Raw genomic sequence first — 27,919 nt, forward strand, 5'->3', positions numbered from 1 at the left:
TAGAGGAAGCGGAGGCTGAATAACATTACCATTGGCTGATAGATGGAGCTGGGGGCTGAATAACGATACCATGGACTGATAGATTGAGCCGGGGGGGGGGCTGGAATAACATTACCATTGGCTGATAGATGGAGCCGGGGGCTGAATAACATTACCATTGGCTGATAGATGGAGCCGGGGGCTGATCAAACATTACCATTGGCTGATAGATGGAGCCGGGGGCTGAATAACATTACTATGGACTGATAGATGGAGCCGGAGGCTGAATAACATTACCATTGGCTGATAGATGAAGCCGGGGGCTGAATAACATTACATGGCTGATAGATGAGCCGGGGGCTGAATAACGTTACCATTGGCTGATAGATGGAGGACTGATAGATGGAGCCGGGGAGTCTGAATAACATTACTATGGACTGATAGATGGAGCCGGGGGCTGAATAACATTACCATTGGCTTATAGATGGAGCCGGGGGCTGAATAACGTTACCATAGACTGATAGATGGAGCCGGGGGCTGAATAACGTTACCATAGACTGATAGATGGAGCCGGGGGCTGAATAACATTACCATTGGCTGATAGAGGAGCCGGGGGCTGAATAACATTACCATTGGCTGATAGATGGAGCCGAGGGGTCTGAATAACATTACCATTGGCTGATAGATGGAGCCGGGGGCTGATCAACATTACCATTGGCTGATAGATGGAGCTGGGGGCTGAATAACATTACTATGGACTGATAGATAGAGCCGGAGGCTGAATAACATTACCATTGGCTGATAGATGGAGCCAGGGGCTGAATAACATTACCATTGGCTGATAGATGGAGCCGGGGGCTGAATAACGTTACCATTGGCTGATAGATGGAGCCGGGGGCTGAATAACGTTACCATAGACTGATAGATGGAGCCGGGGGCTGAATAACATTACCATTGGCTGATAGATGGAGCCGGGGGCTGAATAACATTACCATAGACTGATAGATGGAAGGGGGGCTGAATAACATTACCATAGACTGATAGATGGAGCCGGGGGGGGCTGAATAACATTACCATAGACTGATAGATGGAGCCGGGGGCTGAATAACATTACTATGGACTGATAGATGGAGCCGGGGGCTGAATACCATTACCATTGGCTGATAGATGGAGCCGGGGGCTGAATAACGTTACCATTGGCTGATAGATGGAGCCGGGGGCTCAAAAACGTTACCATAGACTGATAGATGGAGCCGGGGGCTGAATAACATTACCATTGGCTGATAGATGGAGCCGGGGGCTGAATAACATTACTATGGACTGATAGATGGAGCCGGGGGCTGAATAACATTACCATTGGCTGATAGATGGAGCCGGGGGCTGAATAACGTTACCATTGGCTGATAGATGGAGCCGGGGGCTCAATAACGTTACCATAGACTGATAGATGGAGCCGGGGGCTGAATAACATTACCATTGGCTGATAGATGGAGCCTGGGGCTGAATAACATTACCATTGGCTGATAGATGGAGCCGGGGGCTGAATAACATTACCATTGGCTTATAGATGGAGCCGGGGGCTGAATAACGTTACCATTGGCTGATAGATGGAGCGGGGGCTGAATAACGTTACCATAGACTGATAGATGGAACCGGGGGCTGAATAACATTACCATTCGCTGATAGATGGAGCCGGGGGCTGAATAACGTTACCATAGACTGATAGATGGAGCCGGGGGCTGAATAACGTTACCATAGACTGATAGATGGAGCCGGGGGCTGAATAACATTACCATTCGCTGATAGATGGAGCCGGGGGTGAATAACATTACCATTGGCTGATAGATGGAGCCGGGGGCTGAATAACGTTACCATTGGCTGATAGATGGAGCCGGGGGCTGAATAACGTTACCATTAGACTGATAGATGGAGCCGGGGGCTGAATAACATTTCCATTGGCTGATAGATGGAGCCGGGGGGGCTGAATAACATTACCATAGACTGATAGATGGAGCCGGGGGGGGGGGGGGGCTGAATAACATTACCATAGACTGATAGATGGAGCCGGGGGCTGAATAACATTACCATAGACTGATAGATGGAAGCCGGGGCTGAATAACATTACTATAGACTGATAGATGGAGCGGGGGCTGAATAACATTACTATAGACTGATAGATGGAGCCGGGGGCTGAATAACATTACCATGGCTGATAGATGGAGCCGGGGGCTGAATAACGTTACCATTGGCTGATAGATGGAGCCGGGGGCTGAATAACATTACCATTGGCTGATAGATAGAGCCGGGGGCTGAATAACATTACCATTGGCTGATAGATGGAGCCGGGGGCTGAATCACATTACCATTGGCTGATAGATGGAGCCGGGGGCTGAATAACATTACTATGGACTGATAGATGGAGCCGGGGGCTGAATAACATTACTATGGACTGATAGATGGAGCCGGGGGCTGAATAACATTCATAGACTGATAGATGGAGCCGGGGGGGCTGAATAACATTACCATAGCTGATAGATGGAGCCGGGGCTGAATAACATTACTATGGACTGATAGATGGAGCCGGGGGCTGAATAACATTACTATTGGCTGATAGATGGAGCCGGGGGCTGAATAACATTACCATAGACTGATAGATGGAGCCGGGGGCTGAATAACATTACCATTGGCTGATAGATGGAGCCGGGGCTGAATAACATTACTATGGACTGATAGATGGAGCCGGGGGCTGAATAACATTACTATGGACTGATAGATGGAGCCGGGGGGCTGAATAACATTACCGTAGACTGATAGATGGAGCCGGGGGGGCTGAATAACATTACCATAGACTGATAGATGGAGCCGGGGGCTGAATAACATTACTATAGACTGATAGATGGAGCCGGGGGCTGAATAACATTACCATTGGCTGATAGATGGAGCCGGGGGCTGAATAACGTTACCATTGGCTGATAGATGGAGCCGGGGGCTGAATAACATTACCATTGGCTGATAGATGGAGCCGGGGGCTGAATAACATTACCATTGGCTGATAGATGGAGCCGGGGGCTGAATAACATTACCATTGGCTGATAGATGGAGCCGGGGGTTGATAACGTTACCATAGACTGATAGATGGAAGCGGGGGCTGAATAACATTACCATTGGCTGATAGATAGAGCCGGGGGCTGAATAACGTTACCATAGACTGATAGATGGAGCCGGGGGCTGAATAACATTACTATGGACTGATAGATGGAGCTGGGGGGCTGAATAACATTACTATGGACTGATAGATGGAGCCGGGGGCTGAATAACATTACTATGGACTGATAGATGGAGCCGGGGGCTGAATAACATTACTATGGATTGATAGATGGAGCCGGGGGCTGAATAACATTACCATTGGCTGATAGATGGAGGCTGGGGGCTGATTAACATTACTATGGACTGATAGATGGAGCCGGGGGCTGAATAACATTACTATGGACTGATAGATGGAGCCGGGGGCTGAATAACATTACTATGGACTGATAGATGGAGCCGGGGGCTGACTAACATTACCATTGGCTGAGAGATGGAGCCGGGGGCTGAATAACATTACTATGGACTGATAGATGGAGCCGGGGGCTGAATAACATTACTATGGACTGATAGATGGAGCCGGGGGCTGAATAACATTACTATGGACTGATAGATGGAGCCGGGGGCTGAATAACATTACCATTGGCTGATAGATGGAGCCGGGGGCTGAATAACATTACCATGGACTGATAGATGGAGCCGGGGCTGAATAACATTACCATGGACTGATAGATGGAGCCGGGGGCTGAATAACATTACTATGGACTGATAGATGGAGCCGGGGCTGAATAACATTACTATGGACTGATAGATGGAGCCGGGGGCTGAATAACATTACCATGGACTGATAGATGGAGCCGGGGGCTGAATAACATTACTATGGACTGATAGATGGAGCCGGGGGCTGAATAACATTACTATGGACTGATAGATGGAGCCGGGGGCTGAATAACATTACTATGGACTGATAGATGGAGCCGGGGGCTGAATAACATTACCATTGACTGATAGATGGAGCGGGGGCTGAATAACATTACTATGGACTGATAGATGGAGCCGGGGGGGCTGAATAACATTACCATAGACTGATAGATGGAGCCGGGGGGGCTGAATAACATTACCATAGACTGATAGATGGAGCCGGGGGGCCTGAATAACATTACTATAGACTGATAGATGGAGCCGGGGGTCTGAATAACATTACCATTGGCTGATAGATGGAGCCGGGGCTGAATAACGTTACCATTGGCTGATAGATGGAGCCGGGGGCTGAATAACATTACCATTGGCTGATAGATGGAGCGGGGGCTGAATAACATTACCATTGGCTGATAGATGGAGCCGGGGGCTGAATAACATTACCATTGGCTGATAGATGGAGCGGGGGGCTGAATAACGTTACCATAGACTGATAGATGGAGCCGGTGGGCTGAATAACATTACCATTGGCTGATAGATGGAGCCGGGGGCTGAATAACGTTACCATAGACTGATAGATGGAGCCGGGGGCTGAATAACATTACTATGGACTGATAGGTGGAGCCGGGGGCTGAATAACATTACTATGGACTGATAGATGGAGCCGGGGGCTGAATAACATTACTATGGACTGATAGATGGAGCCGGGCTGAATAACATTACTATGGACTGATAGATGGAGCCGGGGGCTGAATAACATTACCATAGACTGATAGATGGAGCCGGGGGGGCTGAATAACATTACCATAGACTGATAGATGGAGCCGGGGGCTGAATAACATTACTATGGACTGATAGATGGAGCCGGGGGCTGAATAACATTACCATTGGCTGATAGATGGAGCGGGGGCTGAATAACATTACCATAGACTGATAGATGGAGCCGGGCTGAATAACATTACCATTGGCTGATAGATGGAGCCGGGGGCTGAATAACATTACTATGGACTGATAGATGGAGCCGGGGGCTGAACTTACTATGGGACTGATAGATGGAGCCGGGGGGCTGAATAACATTACCGTAGACTGATAGATGGAGCCGGGGGGGCTGAATAACATTACCATAGACTGATAGATGGAGCCGGGGGCTGAATAACATTACTATAGACTGATAGATGGAGCCGGGGGCTGAATAACATTACCATTGGCTGCATAGATGGAGCCGGGGGCTGAATAACGTTACCATTGGCTGATAGATGGAGCCGGGGGCTGAATAACATTACCATTGGCTGATAGATGGAGCCGGGGGCTGAATAACATTACCATTGGCTGATAGATGGAGCCGGGGGTGAATAACATTACCATTGGCTGATAGATGGAGCCGGGGGCTGAATAACGTTACCATAGACTGATAGATGGAGCCGGGGGGGCTGAATAACATTACTATGGACTGATAGATGGAGCCGGGGGCTGAATAACATTACTATGGACTGATAGATGGAGCCGGGGGGCAAAGGCAGGTGCCCTACCCAGTGCAGGGTGCGGGGGGGGGGGGCACATTACTGGTGCATTTATAGGGGGGCACCTGAGACAGATGGAGCTGCTTCTATCTCTTTCTTTCTCTTTTGTCGTTTCCTGATCCCCATTCCCCCCCCCTCACTGCCAATGTCATTTCCCCACTTTGCTCTATATTCTCCTGCACTGAAAGGGTTAACCCCTCTCCCCCCCCCCCCCGCCCCCCCATAGCTCTCTTTCCCCTCTCTGACCTTTCCACTAATATCTTTCCTCTCCCCACCCCCCTCCTTATCTCTCCCCCAGGCGCTTTCCCCCCTTTCCTTCCCCCACCCCCTCCCATCCTCCCCCTGCTGCTATTCCTGCTCTGCCTTCCTGTGCTGCCCCCCAGCCCCTCCCAGCCTCGCTCCTGTGCCCACGCTGTGCCAGCGCCAACAGGGCACCGGGGGTATTAGGGGAGTGTGGGCTCCAGGCAGTACAGGGGTATTAGGGGAGTGTGGGCCCCGGGCAGTACAGGGGTATTAGGGGAGTGTGGGCCCCAGTACAGGGGTATTAGGGGAGTGTGGCCCGGGCAGTACAGGGGTATTAGGGGAGTGTGGGCCCCGGGCAGTACAGGGGTATTAGGGGAGTGTGGGCCCCAGGCAGTACAGGGGTATTAGGGGAGTGTGGGCCCCGGGCAGTACAGGGGTATTAGGGGGTGTGGGCCCGGGCAGGGGGTATTAGGGAGTGGGGCCCGGGCAGTACAGGGGTATTAGGGGAGTGTGGGCCCCGGGCAGTACAGGGGTATTAGGGGAGTGTGGGCCCCGGGCAGTACAGGGGTATTAGGTGAGTGTGGGCCCCAGGCAGTACAGGGGTATTAGGGGCAGTACAGGGGTATTAGGGGCAGTACGGGGTATTAGGGGCAGTACAGGGGTATTAGGGGAGTGTGGGCCCCAGGCAGTACAGGGGTATTAGGGGCAGTACAGGGGTATTAGGGGAGTGTGGGCCCCAGGCAGTACAGGGGTATTAGGGGCAGTACAGGGGTATTAGGGGAGCGTGGGCCCCAGGCAGTACAGGGGTATTAGGGGCAGTACAGGGGTATTAGGGGAGTGTGGGCCCCGGGCAGTACAGGGGTATTAGGGGCAGTACAGGGGTATTAGGGGCAGTACAGGGGTATTAGGGGCAGTACAGGATAGCTGGGGCCCCATCTAAGGGCTCTTTAACCTGCAACTCCCAGCGTTCTGCTCACAGCCAAAGGGGGTTCTGGGAGTTGCAGTTTAACAGCAGCTGGAGGGCTACGAGTTAGAAATTACTAACATCCCAAGGGCCCCTGCAATACTGAGGGTTCCCTTCAAGGGATGCTGGGAGTTGTAGTTTTCAGCAGCACCATTTTTTGCCATTTAAAACTTCAACTTTGAATGATGTACCCCCTACTGTAAATGATAAGGATATTAGCAGTCACTGAGGGGTTCTGTGCCCCCCATATAAAGGCACAAGTACAGGGAACTCTGAGTATCACTCATGTATTATAAGGGATAATGTACCCCCTACTGTAAATGATAAGGATATTAGCAGTCACTGAGGGGTTCTGTGCCCCCCATATAAAGGCACAAGGCTGCAGGCTGAGTTATACAGGGAACTCTGAGTATCACTCATGTATTATAAGGGGTAATGTACCCCCTACTGTAAATGATAAGGATATTAGCAGTCACTGAGGGGTCAGTATGGCCGCTCCCTCTCGGAGGGACTGCTGTTTGGTCGGACTGAGTGGGTGCTGGGTAAGTGCTGAGAGGGTAGAATGTGATGGGGGGGTGTAGCTAAGGGAGAGGGGCAGGAAGGCTCTGGGTCAGAGGAGAATCTGTAGCTGCAGGAGGGGGAGGGGCAAATGAAGGCCCCAGTCAGGCACATACAGGAGATATATATATACAGTATATACACAGCTGAAGGGTTGAGTTGCTGCGCTCAGTTGGCCGCTGGATGATCTGGGGCCCGGGGGCCAATATACAGCGTTAGGGGTGAGCCCTGTGTGTAATGGCTGCATGTAGAGCAGTACAGACTGCAGCATGTTTGTTACAATGGAGGATTCAGTGAGTGGGGGGGGGGTACCCCGGGGGGAGAGCAGCCGGCTGACCCCACTCATTTACTGACCCCATGGGAGGATTGCAAGCTCTTGTGTCGGTTATTGGCTGCTCTGTATGTAACTCTGTGTGTCCGGTGTCTAATCCCCCCTATTGTGCAGCGCATAGAGCCTGCTGGCACCCAAAGGGTTAATCCCGCTAGTGGGGGGGGGCATTTCCCCAATTGGCAGAGAGCGAGAGGGAGAAGAGGAACTCCCGGCTCCCCCCCGCCCGGCACCCCCCCTGCCCAGCACCCCCCCCTGCCCAGCACCCCCCCGCCCGAGGGGCTATTTGGGGAGTCAGAGAGCGAGAGACTTCCCCTTTCTGTTGTGCCTGGGTGTGTGGGTCCCCGCAAGGTACGGCCGAAACAGGAAGTGCCCCCCCTCACCTGCCCCCCCCCGCCCCCCACCTGTCTGCCCACAGCAAAGGGAACAGGTGGGAGATGTGCCTGTCTCCCACAATGCAACTGCAAGCTCCTGGGCCCAGGGCAGCCCTTATGCCTTCTCTGGGTAACCAGGTCAGTGCTTTCATCCCACCCTATATATCTATATACCCCAACAGAAGTGCAAGCTCCTGGGCCCAGGGCAGGCTAACATGCTGGCCTAGCACCCTATATATCCTTATATCTCTCTCTCTGAGCTGGGGGTGAGTAGAAATCCATCTCATGTCCAACTGCATCTCCCAGTAAGTGCCAATGGCCTACAGTCCCAGACAGCTGGAGGGCCAGAGGCCCAACTTCCGGGAGTTATAGCCCCCCGAGAGATGCCCCGTGCTTTTGCCCCCTCCCTCAAGTCCTGGGGGATTATATGCTGATAATTATCAGCCGTGGCCCCAAGGGAGCAGCTTGTGGGCCCCAAACCTGAGAGCGCAGTAGGGCACATCCCATTGGAACCCGCTGGTGCTGTTAGTATGGCAGCTCCCACTTGCTCCTGTAAATCCAGTCATATCCGAGGCTTCCAATGTCAGAATTACCCCCCCCCCCCTTTATAGTCCAATTGGTCCGTGTTTTTTTTAATTATTTGGCTTTTTGTTCAGCAGCTCTTCAGTTTGGTATTTCAGCAGGTATCTAGTTGCTAAGGTACAGATTGCCCTGGCAACCAGACAGTGGTTTGAATGAGAAACTGGAATACGAACACTAAGGCAGGGCCAACCTTATTATTAGAGCCTGTGCCAGGATCCCGGGGCCCCACAGACTGCGCCATTAGAGCCACAGGTGAGATCAGGTATGTGCCATAAGGCTGGGAAGGGAGAGTAACAGCAGGGTGATTGGCTGAGCTCAATAGGCCACCCGGGGGGATTATTAGCTGGTTACACCTGCTCTGGAGCTGGGGGAGGGGGGAGTGGGAGGGATCATGTCACCTAGGTGCCACAATGAGCGTCTCTGTCTCTGGGGGTTGGGGGGGGGGGATATAAGTGGCTTCCAGGCTGGGACTAATACAGGCTCTAAGGGGAGGGGGGGTCAGGGTGGATAAAATCTGAATGGAGGGATCTGCTGCCCCCCAAAGGCTATCTGGTGGCATTACATGTCAGGCTACAGATCAGAGGTAAAAGGATAAAGTATCACCCAGGGGGGTAAATATACAGGAAGTGGCCCTGCAACTGCAGGGTTAATGGGGTATCTGGGCCTGGGGGGGGGGGGAGGCTCTTTCTCTGAGTATAGGAACATCTCTGGTTGTGGGGAGTCCATGTTTGGCTTCAGCCCCCCCCCCCCCCCCCTATAATATCATGTGACTCACAACTCTGTGACAATAGAATGTGGGGGGATTAGGGTGTATAGATACCAGCGCAGCCTGCAGCGCCCCAGAAATAGAGTGGGCAGGGTTGGCAGTTCTTCTACTAATTTAAAGCCCTGGCTAAGTACAAACCCCCCAAGGTACAGTTTGGGGCTATTGTTTGGAGCCTTGGCCAGAGTGTGCCTGTCCCACTGCATGCTGGGTAATGTAGTTTGTATCTAACAATTAGCCTACAGCTAGGATTAATATAAAACTACAATACCCAGCATGCAATTGGGCAGTATAGACAGCAGGTTTTCCCATACACGGAGACAGCCCTGCAACCTGCATTCATTAGCCGTGTCATATCTGATAATTAGCTCCCCCCTCACTGGCCGCCATCGACAACCGACCCACAGCGGGAAACCCCGTACGTATTGAGCGCCGGTATAGAGATTAAAGCCAACCGAAAAGATGGCGCCGACATGCTCATACAGGAAACTACAACAACGCAGCAGCGTCGGCAGGACGTAACTCTCACGCATTTACACGCCTACTGTGTTGATTTCCGGAAACAGGCCACGCCTAGCTGCTATCGTCAATATCCGGTAAACGGCGACATGGAGCCCGGTGGGCAGGGTGAGAAACGGCAATAACTGCCCTGTAGTGTGTGGGGCTCAGGGGTATCAGTGAGAGTCAGGCCTGTTACATTGGGGGGGGGGGGTATCAGTGAGAGTCAGTCCCTGTTTCATTGGGGGGGGGGGTATCAGTGAGAGTTCAGGCCCTGTTACATTGGGGGGGGTCGGTATCAGTGAGGTCAGTCCCTGTTACATTGGGGGGGGGGGGGGGTATCAGTGAGAGTCAGTTCCCTGTTACATTGGGGGGGGGGGTATCAGTGAGAGTCAGGCCCTGTTAATTTGGGGGGGGGGGGTATCAGTGAGAGTCAGGCCTGTTTACATTGGGGGGGGGGGTATCAGTGAGAGTCAGTCCCTGTTACATTGGGGGGGGGGGGGGTATCAGTGAGAGTCAGGCCCTGTACATTGGGGGGGGGATCAGTGAGAGTCAGCCCTGTTACATTGGGGGGGGGGGTGAGAGTCAGGCCCTGTTACATTGGGGGGGGGGGGTATCAGTGAGAGTCAGTCCCTGTTACATGGGGGGGGGGGGTATCAGTGAGAGTCAGTCCCTGTTACATTGGGGGGGGGGGGTATCAGTGAGAGTCAGGCCCTGTTACATTGGGGGGGGGGGGGGTATCAGTGAGAGTCAGGCCTGTTACAATTGGGGGGGGGGGGGTATCAGTGAGAGTCAGTCCCTGTTACATTGGGGGGGGGTATCATGAGAGTCAGTCCCTGTTACATTGGGGGGGGGGTATCAGTGAGGTCAGGCCCTGTTATGGGGGGGGGGTATCAGTGAGAGTCAGTCCCTGTTCATTTGGGGGGGGGGGGGGTATCAGTGAGAGTCAGGCCCTGTTAACAATTGGGGGGGGTATCAGTGAGAGTCAGTCCCTGTTACATTGGGGGGGGGGGGTATCAGTGAGAGTCAGTCCTGTTACATTGGGGGGGGGTATCAGTGAGAGTCAGTCCCTGTTACATTGGGGGGGGGGGTATCAGTGAGAGTCAGTCCTGTTACATTGGGGGGGGGGTATCAGTGAGAGTCAGGCCCTGTTACATGGGGGGGGGTATCAGTGAGAGTCAGGCCTGTTACATTGGGGGGGGGTGAGGTCAGTCCCTGTTACATTGGGGGGGGGGTATCAGTGAGAGTCGCCCTGTTACATTGGGGGGGGGGTATCAGTGAGAGTCAGTCCCTGTTACATTGGGGGGGGGTATCAGTGAGAGTCAGTCCCTGTTACATTTGGGGGGGGGGGTATCAGTGAGAGTCAGGCCCTGTTACATTGGGGGGGGGGGTATCAGTGAGAGTCAGTCCCTGTTACATGGGGGGGGGGGGGTATCAGTGAGAGTCAGTCCCTGTTACATGGGGGGGGGTATCAGTGAGAGTCAGGCCCTGTTACATTTGGGGGGGGGGGGGTATCAGTGAGAGTCAGTCCCTGTTACATTGGGGGGGGGGGTATCAGTGAGAGTCAGGCCCTGTTACATTGGGGGGGGGGGTATCAGTGAGAGTCAGTCCCTGTTACATTGGGGGGGGTATCAGTGAGAGTTCAGGCCCTGTTACATTGGGGGGGGGGGGGTATCAGTGAGAGTCAGCCCTGTTACATGGGGGGGGGGGTATCAGTGAGAGTCAGGCCCTGTTACATTGGGGGGGGGGTATCAGTGAGAGTCAGGCCCTGTTACATTGGGGGGGGGGGTATCAGTGGAGTCAGGCCCTGTTACATTGGGGGGGGGGGGGGGTATCAGTGAGAGTCAGGCCCTGTTACATTGGGGGGGGGGTATCAGTGAGAGTCAGTCCCTGTTACATTGGGGGGGGGGTATCAGTGAGAGTCAGTCCCTGTTACATTGGGGGGGGGGGGTATCAGTGAGAGTCAGTCCCTGTTACATTGGGGGGGGGGGGTATCAGTGAGAGTCAGGCCCTGTTACATTGGGGGGGGGTATCAGTGAGAGTCAGGCCCTGTTACATTGGGGGGGGGTATCAGTGAGAGTCAGTCCCTGTTTACATTGGGGGGGCGGGTATCAGTGAGAGTCAGTCCCTGTTACATTGGGGGGGGGGGGGTATCAGTGAGAGGTCAGGCCCTGTTACATTGGGGTGGGGGGGTATCAGTGAGAGTCAGGCCCTGTTACATTGGGGGGGGGGGGTATCAGTGAGAGTCAGTCCCTGTTACATTGGGGGGGGGGGGGGTATCAGTGAGAGTCAGGCCTGTTACATTGGGGGGGGGTATCAGTGAGAGTCAGTCCCTGTTACATTGGGGGGGGGGGTATCAGTGAGAGTCAGTCCCTTTACATTGGGGGGGGGGGTATCAGTGAGAGTCAGGCCCTGTTACATTGGGGGGGGGGGTATCAGTGAGAGTCAGGCCCTGTTACATTGGGGGGGGGGGGTATCAGTGAGAGTCAGTCCCTGTTACATTGGGGGGGGGGGGGGTATCAGTGAGAGTCAGGCCCTGTTACATTTGGGGGGGGGGGTATCAGTGAGAGTTCAGGCCCTGTTACATTGGGGGGGGGGTATCAGTGAGAGTCAGGCCCTGTTACATTGGGGGGGGGGGTATCAGTGAGAGTCAGTCCCTGTTACATGGGGGGGGGGTATCAGTGAGAGTCAGTCCCTGTTACATTGGGGGGGGGGTATCAGTGAGAGTCAGTCCCTGTTACATTGGGGGGGGGGTATCAGTGAGAGTCAGGCCCTGTTACATTGGGGGGGGGGGTTATCAGTGAGAGTCAGTCCCTGTTACATTGGGGGGGGTATCAGTGAGAGTCAGTCCCTGTTACATTGGGGGGGGGGGGTATCAGTGAGAGTCAGGCCCTGTTACATTGGGGGGGGGGTATCAGTGAGAGTCAGTCCCTGTTACATTGGGGGGGGGGGGTATCAGTGAGAGTCAGGCCCTGTTACATTGGGGGGGGGGGTATCAGTGAGAGTCAGTCCCTGTTACATTGGGGGGGGGGTATCAGTGAGAGTCAGTCCCTGTTACATTGGGGGGGGGGTATCAGTGAGAGTCAGTCCCTGTTACATTGGGGGGGGTATCAGTGAGAGTCAGTCCCTGTTACATTGGGGGGGGGGTATCAGTGAGAGTCAGGCCCTGTTACATGGGGGGGGGGGGTATCAGTGAGAGTCAGGCCCTGTTACATTGGGGGGGGTATCAGTGAGAGTCAGTCCCTGTTACATTGGGGGGGGGGGTATCAGTGAGAGTCAGGCCCTGTTACATTGGGGGGGTATCAGTGAGAGTCAGTCCCTGTTACATTGGGGGGGTATCAGTGAGAGTCAGTCCCTGTTACATTGGGGGGGGGGGTATCAGTGAGAGTCAGGCCCTGTTACATTGGGGGGGGGGGGTATCAGTGAGAGTCAGTCCCTGTTACATTGGGGGGGGGGGGGGGTATCAGTGAGAGTCAGTCCCTGTTACATTGGGGGGGGGGTATCAGTGAGAGTCAGGCCCTGTTACATTGGGGGGGGGGGGGGTATTCAGTGAGAGTCAGTCCTGTATTGGGGGGGGGGGGGGTATCAGTGAGAGTCAGGCCTGTTTACATTGGGGGGGGGGGGTATCGTGAGAGTCAGTCCCTGTTACATTGGGGGGGTATCAGTGAGGTCAGGCCCTGTTACATTGGGGGGGGGGGGTTATCAGTGAGAGTCAGGCCCTGTTACATGGGGGGGGGTATCAGTGAGGGTCAGGCCCTGTTACATTGGGGGGGGGGGTATCAGTGAGAGTCAGGCCCTGTACATTGGGGGGGGGGGGTATCAGTGAGAGTCAGGCCCTGTTACATTGGGGGGGGGGGGGGGGTATCAGTGAGAGTCAGGCCCTGTTACATTGGGGGGGGGGGTATCAGTGAGAGTCAGTCCCTGTTACATTGGGGGGGGGGTATCAGTGAGAGTCAGTCCCTGTTACATTGGGGGGGGGGGGGTATCAGTGAGAGTCAGTCCCTGTTACATTGGGTGGGGGGTATCAGTGAGAGTCAGGCCCTGTTACAGGGGGGGGGGTATCAGTGAGAGTCAGGCCTGTTACATTGGGGGGGTATCAGTGAGATTCAGTCCCTGTTACATTGGGGGGGGGGGGTATCAGTGAGAGTCAGTCCCTGTTACATTGGGGGGGGTATCAGTGAGAGTCAGTCCCTGTTACATTGGGGGGGGGGGGGGTATCAGTGAGAGTCAGTCCCTGTTACATTGGGGGGGGGGGTATCAGTGGAGAGTCAGTCCCTGTTACATTGGGGGGGGGGGGGGTATCAGTGAGAGTTCAGTCCCTGTTTACATTGGGGGGGGGGGTATCAGTGAGAGTCAGTCCCTGTTACATTGGGGGGGGGTATCAGTGAGAGTCAGTCCCTGTTACATTGGGGGGGGGAGGTATCAGTGAGAGTCAGGCCCTGTTACATTGGGGGGGGGTATCAGTGAGAGTCAGGCCCTGTTACATTGGGGGGGGTGGTATCAGTGAGAGTCAGTCCCTGTTTACATTGGGGGGGGGGGGGTATCAGTGAGAGTCAGGCCCTGTTACATTGGGGGGGGGGTATCAGTGAGAGTCAGGCCCTGTTACATTGGGGGGGGGGGTATCAGTGAGAGTCAGGCCTGTTACATTGGGGGGGGGGGTATCAGTGAGAGTGGCCCTGTTACATTGGGGGGGGGGTATCAGTGAGAGTCAGTCCCTGTTACATTGGGGGGGGGGGGTATCAGTGAGAGTCAGGCCCTGTTACATTGGGGGGGGGGTATCAGTGAGAGTCAGGCCCTGTTACATTGGGGGGGGTATCAGTGAGAGTCAGTCCCTGTTACATGGGGGGGAGGGGGTATCAGTGAGAGTCAGTCCCTGTTACATTGGGGGGGGGGTATTCAGTGAGAGTCAGTCCCTGTTACATTGGGGGGGGGGTATCAGTGAGAGTCAGTCCCTGTTACATTGGGGGGGGGGTATCAGTGAGAGTCAGTCCCTGTTACATTGGGGGGGGGTATCAGTGAGAGTCAGTCCCTGTTACATTGGGGGGTATCAGTGAGAGTCAGGCCCTGTTACATTGGGGGGGGTATCAAGGAGAGTCAGTCCCTGTTACATTGGGGGGGGGGGGGGGTATCAGTGAGAGTCAGTCCCTGTTACATTGGGGGGGGTATCAGTGAGAGTCAGTCCCTGTTACATTGGGGGGGGGGGTATCAGTGAGAGTCAGGCCCTGTTACATTGGGGGGGGGGGGTATCAGTGAGAGTCAGTCCCTGTTACATTGGGGGGGGGGGGTATCAGTGAGAGTCAGTCCCTGTTACATTGGCGGGGGGGGGTATCAGTGAGAGTCAGTCCCTGTTACATTGGGGGGGGGTATCAGTGAGAGTCAGTCCCTGTTACATTGGGGGGGGGGGTATCAGTGAGAGTCAGGCCCTGTTACATTGGGGGGGGGGTATCAGTGAGAGTCAGTCCCTGTACATTGGGGGGGGTATCAGTGAGAGTCAGTCCCTGTTACATTGGGGGGGGTATCAGTGAGAGTCAGTCCCTGTTACATTGGGGGGGGGGGGGCGGGGGTATCAGTGAGAGTCAGTCCCTGTTACATTGGGGGGGGGGGTATCAGTGAGAGTCAGGCCCTGTTACATTGGGGGGGGGTATCAGTGAGAGTCAGTCCCTGTTACATTGGGGGGGGGGGTATCAGTGAGAGTCAGTCCCTGTTACATTGGGGGGGGGGGTATCAGTGAGAGTCAGTCCCTGTTACATTGGGGGGGGGGGGGTATCAGTGAGAGTCAGTCCCTGTTACATTGGGGGGGGGGTATCAGTGAGAGTCAGTCCCTGTTACATTGGGGGGGGGGGGGGTATCAGTGAGAGTTCAGGCCCTGTTACATTGGGGGGGCGGTATCAGTGAGAGTCAGGCCCTGTTACATTGGGGGGGGGGTATCAGTGAGAGTCAGTCCCTGTTACATTGGGGGGGGTATCAGTGAGAGTCAGTCCCTGTTACCATTGGGGGGGGGTATCAGTGAGAGTCAGGCCCTGTTACATTGGGGGGGGGTATCAGTGAGAGTCAGGCCCTGTTACATTGGGGGGGGGGTATCAGTGAGAGTCAGTCCCTGTTACATGGGGGGGGGGGGTATCAGTGAGAGTCAGGCCCTGGTTACATTGGGGGGGGGGTATCAGTGAGAGTCAGGCCCTGTTACATTGGGGGGGGGGGTATCAGTGAGAGTCAGGCCCTGTTACATTGGGGGGGGGGTACGGTGAGAGTCAGCCCTGTTACAGGGGGGGATCAGGAGGTCAGCCCTGTTACATTGGGGGGGGGGTATCAGTGAGAGTCAGGCCCTGTTACATTGGGGGGGGGGTATCAGTGAGAGTCAGGCCCTGTTACATTGGGGGGGGGGTATCAGTGAGAGTCAGTCCCTGTTACATTGGGGGGGGGGGTATCAGTGAGAGTCAAGTCCCTGTTACATTGGGGGGGGGGCGGTATCAGTGAGAGTCAGGCCCTGTTACATTGGGGGGGGGGTATCAGTGAGAGTCAGGCCCTGTTACATTGGGGGGGGGGTATCAGTGAGAGTCAGTCCCTGTTACATTGGGGGGGGGGGGTATCAGTGAGAGTCAGTCCCTGTTACATTGGGGGGGGGTATCAGTGAGAGTCAGGCCCTGTTACATTGGGGGGGTATCAGTGAGAGTCAGTCCCTGTTACATTGGGGGGGGGGGGGGGTATCAGTGAGAGTCAGTCCCTGTTACATTGGGGGGGGTATCAGTGAGAGTCAGGCCCTGTTACATTGGGGGGGGGTATCAGTGAGAGTCAGGCCCTGTTACATTGGGGGGGGGGGGTATCAGTGAGAGTCAGTCCCTGTTACATTGGGGGGGGGGTATCAGTGAGAGTCAGGCCCTGTTACATTGGGGGGGGGGTATCAGTGAGAGTCAGTCCCTGTTACATGGGGGGGGGCGGTATCAGTGAGAGTCAGTCCCTGTACATTGGGGGGGGGGGGGTATCAGTGAGAGTCAGTCCCTGTTACATTGGGGGGGGGGGTTATCAGTGAGAGTCAGTCCCTGTTACATTGGGGGGGGGTATCAGTGAGAGGTCCAGTCCCTGTTACATTGGGGGGGGGGGGTATCAGTGAGAGTCAGGGCCCTGTTACATTGGGGGGGGGTATCAGTGAGAGTCAAGTCCCTGTTACATTGGGGGGGGGTATCAGTGAGAGTCAGTCCCTGTTACATTGGGGGGGGGGGGGTATCAGTGAGAGTCAGTCCCTGTTACATTGGGGGGGGGGGTATCAGTGAGAGTCAGGCCCTGTTACATTGGGGGGGGGGGTATCAGTGAGAGTCAGTCCCTGTTACATTGGGGGGGGTATCAGTGAGAGTCAGTCCCTGTTACATTGGGGGGGGTATCAGTGAGAGTCAGTCCCTGTTACATTGGGGGGGTATCAGTGCTCTGGCCCCCCGCCTCCGCTTTGCCCCTCCCCGCCTCCGCTCTGGCCCCACCGCCTCTACTCTGGCCCCCCCAGCTCCGCTCTGGCCCCCTCCTTGCCTCCGCTCTGGCCCCCTCCTTGCCTCCGCTCTGGCCCCCTCCTTGCCTCCGCTCTGGCCCCCTCCTTGCCTCCGCTCTGGCCCCCCTGCCTCCGCTCTGGCCCCCTCCTTGCCTCCGCTCTGGCCCCCTCCTTGCCTCCGCTCTGGCCCCCTCCTTGCCTCCGCTCTGGCCCCCTCCTTGCCTCCGCTCTGGCCCCTCCTGCCTCCGCTCTGGCCCCCTGCCTCCGCTCTGGCCCCCTGCCTCCGCTCTGGCCCCCCTGCCCCTGCCTCCGCTCTGGCCCCCTGCCTCCGCTCTGGCCCCCTGCCTCCGCTCTGGCCCCCTGCCTCCGCTCTGGCCCCCTGCCTCCGCTCTGGCCCCCTGCCTCCGCTCTGGCCCCCTGCCTCCGCTCTGGCCCCCTGCCTCCGCTCTGGCCCCGCCTCCGCTCTGGCCCCCCCGCCTCCGCTCTGGCCGCCCCCCTGCCTCTGCTCTGCCCCCCCTGCCTCTGCTCTGCCCCCCCGCCTCCGCTCTGCCTCCGCTCTGCCCCCCCCGCCTCCGCTCTGGCCCCCCCCTGCCTCCGCTCTGGTCCCCCCCTGCCTCCGCTCTGGTCCCCCCCTGCCTCCGCTCTGGTCCCCCCTGCCTCCGCTCTGGTCCCCCCCTGCCTCCGCTCTTGGTCCCCCCCCTGCCTCCGCTCTTGGTCCCCCCCTGCCTCCGCTCTGGTCCCCCCCTGCCTCCGCTCTGCCCCCCTGCCTCCGCTCTGCCCCCCCTGCCTCCGCTCTGCCCCCCCTGCCTCCGCTCTGCCCCCCCCTGCCTCCGCTCGCTGCTCCCGGCTGACTGTGCTTCTCCTCCCTGACAGACATCAACCTTAACTCTCCCAACAAAGGTTTGCTGACAGACTATGGGGCTGATGTGCCAGTGCTGCCCGCGGGAGGCCACGCCCCTGCTGATGCCGCTGGGATGGCAGTGCCAGAGGGCCTGACAGAAGCCGAGACTGAAGAGCTGCACAGTGAGCTGCTGAAGGTAAGCTGGGTGCATGGAACCTAGGGTGCTCGTGGGGGGGGGGGGGGTGCCAATGCTTGGTTTGCCCTTGGGTGCCAGGGGGAGGGTTGCTGGGCATTGGCATCTCTCTGCCATGGGCTGAAATGCTTTGCCCTTGGGTGCCAGGGGGAGGGTTGCTGGGCATTGGCATCTCTCTGCCATGGGCTGAAATGCTTTGCCCTTTGGTGCCAGGGGGGGGAGGGGGCATTGGCATCTCTGCCATGGGCTGAAATGCTTTGCCCGTTGGTGCCAGGTGGAGGAGGAAATCAACACGCTGCGCCAGGTTCTGGCTGCCAAGGAGAGACATGCCGCGGAGCTGAAGAGAAAGCTCGGCCAGACCCCCCTCAACCAGCTGAAGATGAACTTGTCCAAGAGCCTCCAGGAGGTGCAGATGTCCAACGCGTGAGTACCCCAACCCTCAGCGCCAACTCCTGCCAACCTGGTACTGGAACCCCCCTCCCCCCAGGGCCAACATGGTGCCAGAGTATATACCCAACCAGCCCCACCCCTGTTAGCCCCTCCTCTATTATTGGCTCCTCCTTCATTGCCTGCCCCTTCTACTTTCTGCAACCCAAGGGCTTCTCCTATTGTGCCCCCATGGGTTTCGGAGCAATCGGGGGCAGTAAGTTAGTGAGGATTGGGGGAGGTGCCGGAGCAGTTAGGGGCAGTAAGTCATTGGGGATTGGGGGAGGTTCCGGAGCAGTTAGGGCAGTAAATCAGTGGGGATTGGGGGAGGTTCTGGAGCAGTTAGGGCATTAAGTCAGTGAGGATTGGGGGAGGTTCCAGAGCAATTGGGGGCAGTAAATCAGTGGGGATTAGGGGAGGTGCCGGAGCAGTTAGGGGCAGTAAATCAGTGGGGATTAGGGGAGGTGCCGAAGCAGTTAGGGGCAGTAAGTTAGTGAGGATTGGGGGAGGTTCCGGAGCAATTGGGGGCAGTAAGTCAGTGGGGATTGGGGGAGGTTGCCAGAGCAGTTGGGGGCAGTAAGTCAGTGGGGATTAGGGGAGGTGCCGGAGCAGTTGGGGGCAGTAAGTCAGTGGGGATTAGGGGAGGTGCTAGAGCAGTTAGGGGCAGTTAGTCAGTGGAGATTAGGGGAGGTGCTAGAGCAGTTAGGGGCAATAAGTCAGTGGGGATTGGGGGAGGTTCCGGGGCAGTAAGTCAGTGAGTATTGGGGGAGGTTCCGGAACAGTTAGGGGCAGTAAATCAGTGGGGATTGGGGGAGGTGCCGGAGCAGTTAGGGGCAGTAAGTCAGTGGGGATTGGGGGAGCTGCCGGAGCAGTTAGGGGCAGTAAGTCAGTGGGGATTGGGGGAGGTTCCAGAGCAATTGGGGGCAGTAAGTCAGTGGGGATTAGGGGAGGTACCGGAGCAGTTAGGGGCAGTAAATCAGTGGGGATTAGGGGAGGTGCCGAAGCAGTTAGGGGCAGTAAGTTAGTGAGGATTGGGGGAGGTTCCAGAGCAATTGGGGGCAGTAAATCTGGGGATTAGGGGAGGTTGCCGGAGCAGTTAGGGGCAGTTAGTCAGTGGAGATTAGGGGAGGTGCTAGAGCAGTTAGGGGCAGTAAGTCAGTGGGGATTGGGGGAGGTTCCGGAGCAGTTAGGGGCAGTAAGTCAGTGAGTATTAGGGGAGGTGCTGGAGCAGTTAGGGGCAGTAAATCAGTGGGGATTGGGGGGAGGTTCCGGAGCAGTTAGGGGCCCGATACAATTGTCTCCTTTCTGTTTCAGTTATGTAAAAACATCAGAGAAATTTGGCGAATGGAACGAGAAAGTGACGCAGTCTGATGTGTGAGTCTCCGCCCCTTGCACGGGGGCTGCCAGCTGGGGGTGCTGTCTCCTTCTTTGCTTTAGGGGGTGTCTGTGACTAGGAGTGATCATTAAAGGAGAACTAAACCCCTCTACATATTTGTATTAATTGATTGTCAGATAAACAGAATTCCTTCCTCAGGCGTCACAGTAAAGCCCCCAGCGCCCCCCAGTCCCCAGGAGGAGATGAGTTTGTGGAGGGAAGGGGTAAATAGGGAATCTGTCTGGGTAGGTGTCACTGGGGCACTAAGTAACTAGGCAGGGGAGGTAACATGAGGGTTTAGTTCTCCTTTAAGGGAGGAGCTTGCTGGTGCAAATGGCATAAGTAGGGCAAGGATTGGGGCATGAAAATGTCATTCATCCCGTGTCACCCAATGGGTGTCTTATTTGTATGGGGGCCTGAGGGAAGGATGCAGGTGGACTCCCAGGCCTGAGGGTAGGATGCAGGGGGGCTCCCAGGCCTGAGGGTAGGATGCAGGGGGACTCCCAGGCCTGAGAGAAGGGTGCAGGGGGGCTCCCAGGCCTGAGGGAAGGATGCAGGGGGGCTCCCAGGCCTGAGGGTAGGATACAGGGGGACTCCCAGGCCTGAGGGAAGGATACAGGGGGGCTCCCAGGCCTGAGGGAATGGTGCAGGGGGGCTCCCAGGCCTGAGGGAAGGGTGCAGGGGGGCTCCCAGGCCTGAGGGTAGGATACAGGGGGACTCCCAGGCCTGAGGGAAGGATACAGGGGGGCTCCCAGGCCTGAGGGAAGGATACAGGGGGACTCCCAGGCCTGAGGGAAGGATACAGGGGGACTCCCAGGCCTGAGGGAAGGATACAGGGGGGCTCCCAGGCCTGAGGGAAGGGTGCAGGGGGGCTCCCAGGCCTGAGGGAAGGGTGCAGGGGGGCTCCCAGGCCTGAGGGAAGGATACAGGGGGACTCCCAGGCCTGAGGGAAGGATACAGGGGGCCTCCCAGGCCTGAGGGTAGGATACAGGGGGACTCCCAGGCCTGAGGGAAGGATACAGGGGGGCTCCCAGGCCTGAGGGAAGGATACAGGGGGCCTCCCAGGCCTGAGGGTAGGATACAGGGGGACTCCCAGGCCTGAGGGAAGTATGCAGGGGGACTCCCAGGCCTGAGGAAAGGATGCAGGGGGGCTCCCAGGCCTGAGGGTAGGATACAGGGGGGCTCCCAGGCCTGAGTGTAGGATACAGGGGGGCTCCCAGGCCTGAGGGAAGGATGCAGGGGGGCTCCCAGGCCTGAGGGAAGGATACAGGGGGGCTCCCAGGCCTGAGGGAAGGATGCAGGGGGGCTCCCAGGCCTGAGGGAAGGATACAGGGGGGCTCCCAGGCCTGAGGGAAGGATGCAGGGGGGCTCCCAGGCCTGAGGGAAGGATACAGGGGGGCTCCCAGGCCTGAGGGAAGGGTGCAGGGGGGCTCCCAGGCCTGAGGGTAAGATATTAGGGCTAAGAGTGGGGGGCTCCCAGGCCTGAGGGTAAGAGAGAGAATTGGAGCAGGAGGGAGGGTGCAAGTGAGGGGGGCCCTGTGTGGGCGTGGCTGTAGGGATGGAAGGCATAGGAAATGTAGTAGGTTTTGGGGGGAGTGGGGGGACTGGCGTAATGCTGGGGGGGCAGGAGTGGAACAGCAGGGCATTAGGGCAGCAGTGGGGCACAGACGGTGCAGATAGTTCTCTCGCTTTGCTGCTATTGCTGCACTCATTTCTCGTTGGCTGCACTGGGCTCCTCCCCCGGGGGGGCTGCTCTTTGTGCCCCCATGTGGGTAAATCTGTTTGTCTCTGTTGCAGCTACAAGAAGACGCAGGAGACGCTGTCGCAGGCAGGGCAGAAAACTTCCGCCGCTCTGTCCAACGTGGGCACCGCTATTACCCGCAGGCTGGGAGACATGAGGTAGGCACCCTGTGTGGCACCCTGGCACCGGCGCAGCAGTGAGGCGTCAGGGCTGGGAGGGGCGAGAGCAGGGGGCAGGGAGCGGTGGGTGGGGGCACCAGGGGGCAGGGAGCGGTGGGTGGGGGGAGGGGGCACCAGGGGGCAGGGAACGCTGGGTGGGGTGAGGGGGCACCAGGGGGCAGGAGCGCTGGGTGGGGGGAGGGGACACCAGGGGGCAAGGAGCGGTGGGTGGGGGGAGGGGGCACCAGGGGGCAGGGAGCGCTGGGTGGGGGGAGGGACACCAGGGGGCAGGGAGCGCTGGGTGGGGGGAGGGGACACCAGGGGGCAAGGAGCGCTGGGTGGGGGGAGGGGACACCAGGGGGCAGGGAGCGCTGAGTGGGGGGGAGGGGACACCAGGGGGCAGGGAGCGCTGGGTGGGGGGAGGGGACACCAGGGGCAAGGAGCGCTGGGTGGGGAGGGGACACCAGGGGGCGGGAGCGCTGAGTGGGGGGAGGGGACACCAGGGGGCAGGGAGCGCTGGGTGGGGGGGAGGGGACACCAGGGGGGCAGGGAGCGCTGAGTGGGGGGGAGGGGACACCAGGGGGCAGGGAGCGCTGGGTGGGGGGAGGGGACACCAGGGGGCAGGGAGCGCTGGGTGGGGGGAGGGGACACCAGGGGGCAGGGAGCGCTGAGTGGGGGGGAGGGGACACCAGGGGGCGGATCCTCTGAGGGTTCTGGGAGTTACAGGGAGTATATGGCAGCCAGTAACTAAGCGGCACTACTTCCCTCTCTCCCTGATGCGCACAGACTCCTCCTGCCACAGGGGGCGCTGTTACCTCTAGAGATGTCCAGGGGGTAAGAATCCCAGGGAGTGGTACAACCACTGACCAGTGCCAGCCAACTACAGCAGCCCTTTCCTGGGCACCTTATGGGGCATGTCCTGGGGGGGGGGGGGGGGGTAACCTCATACTGGGGGGTGTCTTTGTCTGGCAATGCCAGGCATCTGGGTTGGTTGGTTCACATGGTCAGCAGTGATCTCTCCTGGGGGTGTGGAGTGCTGTGATTGGTGGGGCAGCAGTGATCTCTCTTGGGGGTGTGGAGTGCTGTGATTGGTGGGGCAGCAGTGATCTCTCCTGGGGGTGTGGAGTGCTGGGATTGGTGGGGCAGCAGTGATCTCTCCTGGGGGTATGGAGTGCTGGGATTGGTGGGGCAGCAGTGATCTCTCCTGGGGGTATGGAGTGCTGGGATTGGTGGGGCAGCAGTGATCTCTCCTGGGGGTGTGGAGTGCTGGGATTGGTGGGGGCAGCAGTGATCTCTCCTGGGGGTGTGGAGTGCTGTGATTGGTGGGGCAGCAGTGATCTCTCCTGGGGGTGTGGAGTGCTGTGATTGGTGGGGCAGCAGTGATCTCTCCTGGGGGTATGGAGTGCTGTGATTGGTGGGGCAGCAGTGATCTCTCCTGGGGGTATGGAGTGCTGTGATTGGTGGGGCAGCAGTGATCTCTCCTGGGGGTGTGGAGTGCTGTGATTGGTGGGGCAGCAGTGATCTCTCCTGGGGGTGGGGAGTGCTGTGATTGGTGGGCAGCAGTGATCTCTCCTGGGGGTATGGAGTGCTGTGATTGGTGGGGGCAGCAGTGATCTCTCCTGGGGGTGTGGAGTGCTGTGATTGGTGGGGCAGCAGTGATCTCTCCTGGGGGTATGGAGTGCTGTGATTGGTGGGGCAGCAGTGATCTCTCCTGGGGGTGTGGAGTGCTGTGATTGGTGGGGCAGCAGTGATCTCTCCTGGGGGTGTGGAGTGCTGTGATTGGTGGGGCAGCAGTGATCTCTCCTGGGGGTATGGAGTGCTGGGATTGGTGGGGCAGCAGTGATCTCTCCTGGGGGTATGGAGTGCTGGGATTGGTGGGGCAGCAGTGATCTCTCCTGGGGGTATGGAGTGCTGGGATTGGTGGGGCAGCAGTGATCTCTCCTGGGGGTATGGAGTGCTGGGATTGGTGGGGCAGCAGTGATCTCTCCTGGGGGTATGGAGTGCTGGGATTGGTGGGGCAGCAGTGATCTCTCCTGGGGGTATGGAGTGCTGGGATTGGTGGGGCAGCAGTGATCTCTCCTGGGGGTTTGGAGTGCTGGGATTGGTGGGGCAGCAGTGATCTCTCCTGGGGGTGGGGAGTGCTGGGATTGGTGGGGCAGCAGTGATCTCTCCTGGGGGGTGTGGAGTGCTGTGATTGGTGGGGCAGCAGTGATCTCTCCTGGGGGTGTGGAGTGCTGTGATTGGTGGGGCAGCAGTGATCTCTCCTGGGGGTATGGAGTGCTGGGATTGGTGGGGCAGCAGTGATCTCTCCTGGGGGTGTGGAGTGCTGGGATTGGTGGGGCAGCAGTGATCTCTCCTGGGGGTATGGAGTGCTGGGATTGGTGGGGCAGCAGTGATCTCTCCTGGGGGTATGGAGTGCTGGGATTGGTGAGGCAGCAGTGATCTCTCCTGGGGGTATGGAGTGCTGGGATTGGTGGGGCAGCAGTGATCTCTCCTGGGGGTTTGGAGTGCTGGGATTGGTGGGGCAGCAGTGATCTCTCCTGGGGGTGGGGAGTGCTGGGATTGGTGGGGCAGCAGTGATCTCTCCTGGGGGTGGGGAGTGCTGTGATTGGTGGGGCAGCAGTGATCTCTCCTGGGGGTGTGGAGTGCTGTGATTGGTGGGGCAGCAGTGATCTCTCCTGGGGGTGTGGAGTGCTGGGATTGGTGGGGCAGCAGTGATCTCTCCTGGGGGTTTGGAGTGCTGGGATTGGTGGGGCAGCAGTGATCTCTCCTGGGGGTATGGAGTGCTGGGATTGGTGGGGCAGCAGTGATCTCTCCTGGGGGTTTGGAGTGCTGGGATTGGTGGGGCAGCAGTGATCTCTCCTGGGGGTATGGAGTGCTGTGATTGGTGGGGCAGCAGTGATCTCTCCTGGGGGTGGGGAGTGCTGGGATTGGTGGGGCAGCAGTGATCTCTCCTGGGGGTGGGGAGTGCTGGGATTGGTGGGGCAGCAGTGATCTCTCCTGGGGGTGTGGAGTGCTGTCATTGGTGGGGGTACTATACTGTGACTGGGGGCACTGATCGCTGTGCTTATTGCTCTCTATCCACGCTCTCGCTCCCAGGGCTCTCCCTTTCTCCCAATCATTTAGGTAAGAGGTGTCTGTTTCCTGTCTCCCCCCTTCCCGCCCCCCCTCACTCATCAGAAAGGCAGAGATATAGGGGGTGGGTCTAATGGGGCACTGGGGTGGGGCCAAACCCTCTGTGTAATGATTGGATATCCCTGTATACTGTTTCCTGCCGGGGATCATGGGATTTGGGGCTGTGCCCCACACAGGGGTGTATTTGGCAGAGTGGCCCCTGCAGAGCTTAGAGGGCCCTGGCCATGTACTGGGGGGGTCACGGACAGAGGCCCCTGAATGGAAGGGGGTGGAGTCAAGTATTGTCAGGCTGTGGGAGGGGCAGGGTTTTTGTGGAGGCCAGATTAGGTGGGTTGCTAGTCATTTGGTATCAGGGATTGGGGGTCCCCCCACTGGGGCGCAGTGCTGCATACATACACCAGTGCAGCGCTGTACAGTTAGTCACAAGAGCTTACAGTCTAGAGGCATTAAGGGGGGGTATAAGATCCCCATTTCAGGGTGGGGCTGCTGAAGGGGCTTTGTGTCATATTACTGCAGTGCTGCAAATACAGACCTGGTTTTACTGCAGTGCCCACTCAGCACGTACTTGCACCCCATGTTTGTCAGTGAGTGTCCCTCTGTGTGTGCCAAGCTGGCATATATGTGTGTGTGTGGGCACCGGCTAATCTGTGCCAGCTTCTGCCCCAGGCACCAAGCAGCCAGTTCCACCCGGTCACCCCCCCCCCCCATGGGAATGCCCAGTTATATGGGGTGGGAGCCTTACATTTACACGGGGATCCCCCATGGGGCGCAGGGCACCCCCCTACATGTGACCCACTCTGGCTGCTTGGTCCCGGCCCTCAGCTTGTTCTGCCATTGCTAACTGTGATTTCCCCCCCCCATGCCTTCGGGAGCAGCAGCTACTCTATCCGCCACTCCATAAGCATGCCCGCCATGAGGTAAGGTATGGGGCGGGGCTGGGGGCGGGGCACACCATGCCGATTGGATTTGGCGGGAATAAGCAGCCATTTTCACCACGTTCTCTCCTTTTGGCCCCGCAGGAATTCGCCCACCTTCAAGTCGTTTGAGGAGCGCGTGGGGAGCCTAAAGGTAGGTGCCATTATATTGCGTGTGCCTGCTGTGCCACCGTGCCAGTCTAGTACATCACTCTGTGCCCCTCTTGCCCCCCAGGGTCGGGTGTCCCTCGGAGGAGGAGAAAGCGGGAACTTTCACTCTCCGGATAACAATCCACAGGACTCCGCCCCCTTCTAGACCCAGAAGAACACGATTGGTTTCCATCCCAGCCACTCCCCCTTCCTGTTCCCCTGGTTCTCAGGCTGGGAATCCCTCCGTTTAAATGGAAACTGCACCTTCATGAAGAAGTGGCCCCATGACATTATCTGCATCACTGCTGCTGCCTGTAGGGGGAGCAAGTCACATGGGTGGGGCCCCATTAAACATGCAGCTAAAACAGCCAATAACCTCCTGCTAATAGCTTTTAAGGGGTGGGGACAACTCTGCCGAGCTGAGTGGGTTTAACTAGGGGGCTATCCGTTATGGCGACCTACCCTAGTGGGAGGAGCTTGGCAGAAATGTGGGTGGGAGATGGAGCTCTCTTATGGGAGGTGCACTGTGGGTGTGGCTTGAAAAACGCCAGACAGGGAGCTATTTTGGGAGATGCTAAGTGGGTGGAGCTAGGGAGGTTGTGGGAGGAGCTTGATTAGACTGAGTTTAGAATACTCATTTCATATTTATGTGAGCGGCACCTCCCACCCACCGCTGTGTGCTTATGCCCTGTAGGTGGGAGGAGCTTGAGGGCAATATGCCGCTCACCAGATTTGCCCATGTACCCAGACTTTCCCCTAAATACAGCAACTGGCAGCTTCGTTGGTTTAGTTTCCCTTTAAACAGCAGATGCAGTTTCTCTGCGACACCCCCAACGTGATGTGGAATCTTCCACTATATAGCGAGGGGGGGGGGAGATTCAGGCTATAAATCATCTCGTTCCAATTGAACACTTCCCTACCGGTGCCCCCGGGGCAGTGGGATTGCCCCTGGGTGTGCCCCCCCCCCCCCCACTCATGCCAATAGTCTGTGAATAGGAAACACTATTAAGCAACCGGCGGGCACCCCCCGGGGCTCTTATTGATTTGATTTTACCCCCGGCTCAGCAGAGAAGGGGCAAATATCCTGCAACTTTTCTTTCTCTGTGATACTTGAACTGCACTGCTTCCCGAGTGGGGCCCCAGCGGCCCCCGTGCAAACGGCTAGAGATATATATATATACGGAGATTTCTATCCACCCCTGTAGTGTCGCTTTGTACTGCTGCCATTCCGTCGGTGACAGAGAGAGGGCGCCAGCTGTTACTGCTGGGAATTGTAGTTGAGGTATAGGGGCAATAGGTGAGAGCTTCTTGCCCCCAGGGGTAAGTGTGTGGCCCCCACTCTCTGCATTGTCTGTACCGAGCATCGTTCCTCTATCACTGTGTAACATATAACCAAAGGCATCGCATCTGGCTGACACCTGCACTCTCCTTACTGGGGGGCAATAGCGGGCCCCCCGCTAGTTTCAGGCATGCAGGTTTTATCTACAGAATGTGTTTGTACAACCATGGCCGAGGGGGAGGGGCCACAGCTATGTAAGTAGCTCCTCCCTCTCTGTAGGGAGGCTCTATCAATAAAGCATTTAATAGAAGAACCTTGGTGAGTGTGGTGCTTGAGAGGGACCCGCCCACGAGGAGCCCCCGGGGGCAAAAGGGCACAATTGGGCAGCGGTTAAAGGACAAGTAACAGTTGACTTATTTCAG

General features: G+C 57.3%; 2 protein-coding genes across 12 annotated transcripts in view; one reads left to right on the forward strand and one right to left on the reverse strand.

Moving 5' to 3' along the window:
• sox18 (SRY-box 18) overlaps nt 1-27,919 on the reverse strand; it is a gene marked incomplete at its 3' end in the record, with an annotated part of 354,190 nt that overhangs the window by 155,134 nt on the left and 171,137 nt on the right.
• On the forward strand, nt 9,098-27,810 carry tpd52l2 (tumor protein D52-like 2). Of its 11 annotated transcripts, none has more exons than XM_031894133.1 (10): nt 9,098-9,133; nt 9,682-9,940; nt 18,159-18,322; nt 18,594-18,742; nt 20,060-20,119; nt 21,918-22,019; nt 25,119-25,145; nt 26,030-26,071; nt 26,174-26,222; nt 26,304-27,810. In XM_031894133.1, the coding sequence occupies exons 1-10, from the start codon at nt 9,113-9,115 to the stop codon at nt 26,382-26,384; spliced, it is 954 nt and encodes a 317-aa protein (XP_031749993.1). In that variant the 5' UTR covers nt 9,098-9,112; the 3' UTR covers nt 26,385-27,810.

This window comes from Xenopus tropicalis, chromosome 10 (genome assembly GCF_000004195.4).
Source record: "Xenopus tropicalis strain Nigerian chromosome 10, UCB_Xtro_10.0, whole genome shotgun sequence".
Taxonomy (NCBI): domain Eukaryota; kingdom Metazoa; phylum Chordata; class Amphibia; order Anura; family Pipidae; genus Xenopus; species Xenopus tropicalis.

Bases quoted from the DNA above. Each gene is read 5' to 3' on its own strand.
- tpd52l2 (XM_031894133.1), top strand. From the start codon at position 9,113: ATGTCAGGCTACAGATCAGAG. The intron at 9,941-18,158 runs GTGAGAAACGGC...CCTCCCTGACAG, and splicing joins CATGGAGCCCGGTGGGCAGG to ACATCAACCTTAACTCTCCC. The intron at 25,146-26,029 runs GTAAGAGGTGTC...CTTCGGGAGCAG, and splicing joins CCTTTCTCCCAATCATTTAG to CAGCTACTCTATCCGCCACT.